General features: G+C 37.3%; 2 protein-coding genes across 2 annotated transcripts; one reads left to right on the plus strand and one right to left on the minus strand.

Annotated features, from left to right (window-relative positions):
* Positions 1-319: 319 nt before the first annotated feature.
* gpx4a (glutathione peroxidase 4a) lies at positions 320-4649 on the minus strand. Its single transcript, XM_043223799.1, is given in 8 exon segments — positions 320-628; positions 708-767; positions 862-886; positions 1498-1649; positions 1725-1869; positions 2809-2824; positions 2827-2902; positions 4535-4649. Coding segments are annotated over 8 exon segments (573 nt in total). The 5' UTR covers positions 4601-4649; the 3' UTR covers positions 320-595.
* A 551-nt stretch (positions 4650-5200) lies between these two features.
* polr2eb (RNA polymerase II, I and III subunit E, b) lies at positions 5201-7942 on the plus strand. Its single transcript, XM_043223798.1, has 8 exons — positions 5201-5342; positions 5493-5667; positions 5768-5883; positions 5967-6047; positions 6886-6944; positions 7390-7468; positions 7553-7628; positions 7869-7942. Exons 1-7 carry the CDS (start codon positions 5286-5288, stop codon positions 7616-7618), a joined length of 633 nt encoding a protein of 210 aa, XP_043079733.1. The 5' UTR covers positions 5201-5285; the 3' UTR covers positions 7619-7628; positions 7869-7942.
* Positions 7943-8125: the final 183 nt, after the last annotated feature.

The raw sequence follows: 8125 nt of genomic DNA on the forward strand, positions 1-8125 counted from the left end.
CATTAACTAAAATAATGATCATTTAAAAAGAAAATATATATTTTTTCTTTTATTTCAGCTAACTGCCAAAGCAACATGCATGTTTTATTTACCTTAACTTTATGTACCTAAATGACTAAAACTGAAATAAATAATAATAACAAAGCCATATTAAAGTATATATTTATGACAAAAACACAGCAAAATTACTAAAACCTTAACTGAGTGAAAATAAAAACTAGCAAAAAAACAAATACAGCGCAAATAAAAAACTATAATGGTACCTCAATAATACCAAAATAACGCTGGCTCCTTGACATCAACAAACCACCAACAACTGTTCAAATTAATCTTTGCGCATTTATTAAGAAATGTAACACTAGTTCTAAATATTTCCATTTCGAAGCCGAGGGGTTAGTTAAAGGAGCGGGGTCTCTCTCCAGACTGACGCTGGGCGCTGGTGATGCTCTCAGGAGGGGTTGCACGCCAAATGCATCAGGCCTGTTCTTTCCTCAAGAGGGGTTTCCAAACAAGCCGTCATTGGTCCGTGAGAGGACAGCACTGTTACCCAGCGGTCGGTCGGGGAGAATGAAGAGGGGCAGCAATCTGATGATCCTTAGAGATAGTTAGGCAGGTCCTTCTCCACCACCTAAAAGAGAAACATAAGGTACTGTAATCTTAAACATGGCCTCAGATTAAAATACAATCGAAAGATTAATGCAGCTTACGCTTGGATCCTGTAATGGGGAGTATCTCTTCACAACCTGGCCTTCGCGGTTAATAAGGAACTGAAGGGAGCAAATTAAACCATTTTAATCACACTAACAAATAGCAAGTATTTCAATCATGACATGACGTAAATTAGTAAAAAAACGCACAAACCTTAGTGAAATTCCACTTGATGCCACTAAATTGGAATAAAAACAAGAGTCAGTAGATATTTAAACTTTTTTAAGCGTGCAGCTCTATTTTAGTTATAGTTATTAGTTATTTGATAAATGTATTGACGCTCAGGCCGTCCAAGGTTTGGAGAAATTAGGCATTGCATCGCTTGTTCAGCAGTGGATGGGTGCCGTCAGAACGAGAGTCTGAAAGAAGAACTCTTTTAAATGGCGCTTGATCTGTGCAGATTTCTTTGACTTTTTCACCGGAGAAAGCGGTATTATGGATAAATGGATATGGATTTATGGATAAATTCTCTCATTCTGACGGCACCCATCCGCTGCAAAGGATCCATTGGCGAGCGAGTGATGTAAAGACACGTTTATGTCCAAACTCTCTTTGTTCTGCTAAATTTAACGCTGGTAAACCAAGCGGTTTCTGTTCCCATCACCCTTCATTGCATGGACAATAAAACAATGCAAGTAAATGGGAACAGAAACTTCTTCAGAGTATCTTATACTGAGCTCCACAGGAGAGCAGAAGTTTCATTTTTTTGACTGGACTATCCATTGACTATCTTTAGCCGATATCAAACAAGCATTCGTTTCCGCAGAACACAATTATCTGGCAACCCACTTTCCAAGGAATCCTTTCCCATTCGGTTGTTCCTTCAGCCACTTCCACAGAGGGTTTGCAGAGTTGCCGTTCACATCGATCTTACTGAACATGTCAAAATGAGCGTTGTAAGACTTGGCGAAATCCTTGATTTGGGAATTTGTGCCTGGTTCCTGAACAAAAACGTATCATTAGAGCACTTATTTATCAGCTTTAAGAGCTTCAAACATGTTTTCGCCTCCCCACACCTGATTTCCAAACTGGTTGGATGGAAAGGCCAGGATGCTTAAACCTCTCTCAGCGTACTTGGCGTGCATTTCTGCAAACTGAGAGTAGTTTACCGGGGTTTTGCCTCACTTTGAGGCAACGTTAGTGATGATGACAACGTTCCCCCTAAAATGCACAAATGTAAAATTGATTGGCACTAAAGCAATGAAGCGTCACACAATCATACAGACTGAGGATAAATCAGAACACTACCAGACTTATGCCAAAATATGTGACTAAACTAATAAAAATAACGTTTAAAAACATGTTTGACATCCTCGGATTGCACATAAACATAGTCTGTGCCCGTTGAAAGTGTGATACAGTAACAAGATTATAATCAAAATTCTGAGATAAATGCACAATTAAGACAAAAAAAGGTAAACTATGACAATCTAAGTTATGAAAAAAAATTCACATTTCTGAGTTAAAGCCACAATAAAGGGAGGGGGTATTACAAGTATGAGATAAAGCCATAATTAAAAGTAAATATTAAATGATGACATGCTAAGTTAGAAATATGAAAATCAAAATTATGAGATTTCGAATCCTAACTGAGAACAAAAACTTCAATTTATTAAATTACTAAGCCATCGTTAGACAAAAAGTCAAAACTGAGTCATATGACTAAAACAATGAGACAAAAAGATAATTATAATAAGTTAAAAAAGGTCGTAATTACAACTTTTTATATAATAATCTTAACTTTTTTTAAGGTTTTTGTAATAACTTCTTTTTCTTTTTTTTGTCAATTATAATCCAGTATGTCGTAATTTTGGCCTACATCGTAATTTTACTTTTTCTAACATAATTATATAACTTTTTATGCCAAAACTATAATATGAAATTTTACGTTCTGTCATAATTATGTTTTTTACGTCATAAGTAAGACTTAGTACATCATAATTTTTCTTATGACTTTTCATCTCATAATTATGATTCGTTATGATAGGAAATGGGCTCTCATGAACACACGTGGACTATAACCCACAACCAGCCCATAACCTGCAGATGAGCTTCTGCTGAACAGACAGGTTTCATGAAATGCTGATTTCCATCTCTCACCTGTATTTTTCCAGGAAACGTCGTTGCCGTCTATATCCGTGACCGTAAATTCATAAATAGATTTGGCCAACTGCCAGTCCTCGAGCTGTGCAGACTGAAAATAAAAACATGCTGGTATAAACTAATAAGACGGATTTGACTAAATATACACGCATAAAGAATAACAACACTGTTAGCGATTCCTTCAAACAGATACAAATCTCTCTATTAAAATTCCAGCCGCAAACTAAAAAAACAGTAAGGTATTCACACATTTTAAAATATTGGCCTTACTTACCATCGTCTGCAACACTAGAGACAAAACCACAGCAGACCCTAAGAAACGCATGACTGCCTTCCAGTACTAACTACTGAAACAGCAGGCAGCGTATTAGATCAAATCCTCTTAAAGTGCTCAAATCTCCAGAACTCAAAACCCTGCGCGTGTATATATATATATATAGGCCTCCAAACAAATATTAACTGGACTCCGAGGCTGTTTATTCCTCATAGGTTGATCGTTTTGCTGACTACAAGCTTGAAGCCTGTCTACATGTGAGGTATTGGACGGTAACTCCTACCGGGTCAAAGGTCACTGGGTGACAATCTTACACAACCCATGACTCTTACAGCTTGATGTGTGAGTTGGCACACGGTCCACATACCAGATTTGTCGCCGATGTATGCATTATAGACGTTTTACTGCTTCTAAAGAGGGCTAGAATACAAAATGCATGTTGTTTTATTTGGAAATTTATTAGGCATTGCCTTCAAGAACGGACTCGTGTGACAAAACTGTTTTGAAATGAAATAATAGGGCTAATAACAAATTAAACAATGTTTTGACTCGCACTAATTGCAATAAAATAGTCATCAATATATACCAAGTATATAATATATACACGCTCATAATTATGAAATGGAATAAAGGTTTGTTCGTTTTGATCTATGTCACAAGACTAAAGGCAAATCATTATTTTTGTCGTTAGTTTTGTATCATAATTAGACTTTTTAAACCACCGATATAACTTTATGTCATTTATGCATTTTGTGCAAGCCATTTTTGGATACTTACCACGGTTAAGTAAAGTTTTTGTACATCTTGTTCTTTTAGCTAACATGTAATGTATAATTTCATATATTAAAATATCATAAATATTTTTATGCGTGTTACTTTAAATAAAATATATGTAATAGACACACTAACGTTAATTGTGTAATTATAAAAATCTAAATATATTTATGGTATTTTAATATATGAAATTATACATTACATGTTATATATATATATTTATATATATATATATATATATATATATATATATATATATATATATATATATATATATATATATATAAAATGTCAATCCAATACGCCTATCAATACGTTTCAAAGAAAATAAAAGTCTATTTCCAAGCAGATCTTATGAAACCAAATTTCTTCTAATGTATGCCGTAACGACAGGAATATAAAGGCTTTAAAAATCGTATTACTTTATGTTTGATTATTGTTGTTGTTGCGCATTATTTATACGAGCTAACGGACCTGAAGACCAAAGGCCTGAATACCCTGAAACTAACGTTAAATCTCTCATCTTGCACAATAGGAAGGATTGTGTAAACTGATGATAAAACATTTGCAAACCCCCCCGTAATTATGCAGCACATAACCATAATAATTACCGGATTGCGTAATATGATTTGGATTTGCAAGTTTACGTTTCAGAAGTATTTAACTTTACCATACCATTGCACCAATGATCCCACTGCTCGATAAAGCCCCGAACAGCAAGAAACGATGTATAAAGGCCATGTTTTATCTTCTCGCTTCGCAAAGTCCAGCAGATAAACACTTCCTTTGAGTCGGCTCTTTTCAGTGAATCGGTTGAACTGATTCGCTCATGAAACATCACGATTCGTACTGACTCGTGAAATTACAATAAACTTCCGTTAATTAATAAGACATACTTGATGGGACAATATAATAACAGCACGGCGTGTCTTCATGCTTTATTTAAAGGTTTTTAAAAATGCAATACGAGACGACAAATGAATCACCGAATCTTTTCGCGAATCGGTTCTTTGATACGAACTGTTCTAAATAATAACCACTTTAACGCTTTCCACGTGCACTTCCAAATCGGAACCGTTTCTAGAACGTTACACAACCTCCTCACATCCCTAGTTTGTTTTCAAATTAAATCAACAACTATCCATTGTTCAAGATTATTTGTTATAACGTGTTAAGCACCTGACGTTATTTTAGATTTGTATTTATTTAAGCTATTCCCAGCATGACACATTTTGCCCGTTGGGAGGGGACGGCGAAAGCTTACAACGTTACATTTACAGAACTAAATATTTTGCGCACGCAAAATCAAAGCGCGCACTTCGGCGCGACGTCTGACGTCATAGACACGCGCCGGCAGCGACAGGACTCAAACGTGGAGAGTAAACGGTCCGTTTTGATACTAATATTTTCCTCTTTTTAGCACGACATGGACGACGAGGAAGAGACATACAGACTATGGAAAATCAGGAAAACTATAATGCAGGTAAATTAAAGGCTACGTAACTTGTTTGTAGCGGTAGACCGTTTATTGTGACGCCGATTCGGACGCGCGTGAGAGTCGCAACACACAGCGCGCCTCCAAATAACAGAAATACATCCGCGTGTCCTTACGATGTGTGTATTTATCTTTCAGCTGTGTCACGATCGAGGTTATTTGGTGACGCAGGACGAACTGGATCAGACTCTCGATGAGTTCAGAAGCCAGTTTGGAGACAAACCCAGCGAAGGTCGACCGCGGCGCACGGATCTCACGGTCCTGGTCGCCCACAACGACGACCCGACCGACCAGATGTTTGTGTTCTTCCCTGGTACGATGCATCTTCTCTGGCGAGCCCAGCTCCCGTTTAACTCGCCCGTTACCGTCGAGGAACGCTTGCTTTATCATATCTACCGTGCTCTTGCTTTCAGAGGAGCCCAAAGTTGGCATCAAGACCATAAAGATGTATTGTCAGCGCATGCAAGAAGAAAACATCACCAGGGCCATCATTGTGGTCCAGATGGGCATGACGCCCTCCGCTAAACAGGTGAAGCGAGCATGCACCCTTACTTTTAGAGGAGCTTTAACTCTAGAGGCTTTTAAATGATGTGTTTGCCTCTTCATTTTCAGTCTCTGGTAGACATGGCGCCCAAGTACATACTTGAGCAGTTTCTTCAGCAGGAGCTTCTTATAAACATTACCGAACACGAGGTGAGGAAGCTGCACTTCAGCAGGCCGTTCACAAGGTTTAACATCTACAAAGAAGGATAACTGCTACTGTTTGCATGAATTAAATGAAACGCAGCTTCATAAAGTCAGGCTGATTCTCATTGGCTGTCAGTGTTATACATAGATTATACATACTACACACACACACTAGTGAATGCAGGACACTACAGGTTATTTTTATTCAGTGGTGTACCATTAGAATGAATAAAACTGTGGTACCAAAAAATTATTCAGACACTTTGAGATCGCTTTAATTGCTAATGCGCCAAATTGAAGCATTGCTTGGTAATTGATTGACCTAAAAATTGAATTATCTAAATCTAACGCCTTACAGAAATTCATGACGTACTTTTCTATCAAAGATGAATTGGTGTCCTTGTCAAACTTTAGTGAATAAGCTGTGTGAAATGTTTCTACTGTAAATCTAGAAACTCCCCCCGTCGTAACAATAGCTCTAAAGTTTTGGTAAACGGTGGCCCACATTACTGCTATTATTAGGAATATCATTCATATGACTTTATCCCAACTGATAAACGATGAAACCATCGGCAGCCAGTCGGAATCTACCTCAATCTGCCTTTATATAAAGTTTGTGGATTTAAAGAGACAGTCGAAATAACCCAAGTGTGCTTTTATAATAACATAATGGTGTGTGTGTTGTGGCTGCCTGTGTGATTTTTGGCTCTTCCATCGTGAAACTACATTTAGTGTTAATTTCTGTGATCACGGCTCCCGGCCCTGGGCTTTAGGCGTTTTATGTTTGTAGTGACACCAAAACTCCAATGTTATTTACAGAAAAATGTGTTTTTGTTTCTTTCAGCTTGTTCCAGAGCACATAGTCATGACTAAAGAGGAAGTGACCGAGTTGTTGGCTCGGTAGTATCCTTTTGAGAAATTGATAGAAATGTTTTTTTTTAGTAACAATGGTACCACTACAATTAATTTTTTTCCCTTCAAGTTTGAAAATGAGAAATCTTGCTTTGGCGGTTATAAAATATTTCATTTCAGTGGGAGTATGAAAGTGAAAGAAAATGGTCACCATTTGCTCTCCCTCAAGTTGTTCTTAACCGTTGACGTGCATGGTACGAAAAAGTGAACGCCCCCAATTATTTATTCATATTCCAGATCTCTTATAACAAACCATACATCCATGGAAAGCCTATTTATTCAAGCTTCAGATTAAAAACTAACGCTTACGACTGGTTTTATGGTGCAGGATCACATTCATTAGATTCAGTTAGATGATTTACTGCAATGGTTTCTGGTGTACTATCAAGTTGGTGCTTAAGATGGGTTAGTTTAGCCTTAACCAGCTCCTCTCCAGTAAACTAAAGGAAAGCCAGCTTCCTAGGATTCAAGCCGGGGATCCTGTCGCCCGTTACTTTGGTTTAAAAAGAGGCCAGGTAGGAATTTGTGTATTATTTTTTTTCTAAATATCTTCTGTTTGAGCATTTGAGTGTTGAGGTAACCCGTGGTTTGTTCTTCAGGTTGTTAAGATCATCAGACCGAGTGAAACCGCAGGACGGTACATCACATACAGACTGGTCCAGTAACTCTCGTCAAGTCAGTATTTCTACTGTAGCTCAAGTATTTGCTTAATGCTTTAAACTTGTATATCGGTTAAACATGAAGCTTTGGTTTTACCGTTGTTCTGCGTATTCCTTGTAATACCTCAGGATAAATTCAAAATGCAAATCTGAACAGTTATACGAGTATCATTACTGTATTGTCACTAGTATATAGTTTACTTGATGTTTTAGTTTGGGCGCGATGTTTAATGAGGTTTCATCTTTTGTTTGACAGATTTGAAGTCTTCTCCAATTGCTGAAAGCAAACATGAGCATTTTTTTTTAAAACTAATAAATACGTTTTTGCTATTCTGTCTCTCGATTCTATTAAAAACGCTTTAGTTTGTCGACGAGCTGTGAACAAGCCTCAAAAAAACATGAAAGTAAAGAGAGCAAACACTCACCTTTTTCTTTCTGAAAGCCATTGTTGTGATGGGAAGGGGATGAGAGATGTGTGCGCAAATATACACTAACCTACCAAACACTAGACCA

Source organism: Puntigrus tetrazona, chromosome 22 (assembly GCF_018831695.1).
Source record: "Puntigrus tetrazona isolate hp1 chromosome 22, ASM1883169v1, whole genome shotgun sequence".
NCBI lineage: Eukaryota > Metazoa > Chordata > Actinopteri > Cypriniformes > Cyprinidae > Puntigrus > Puntigrus tetrazona.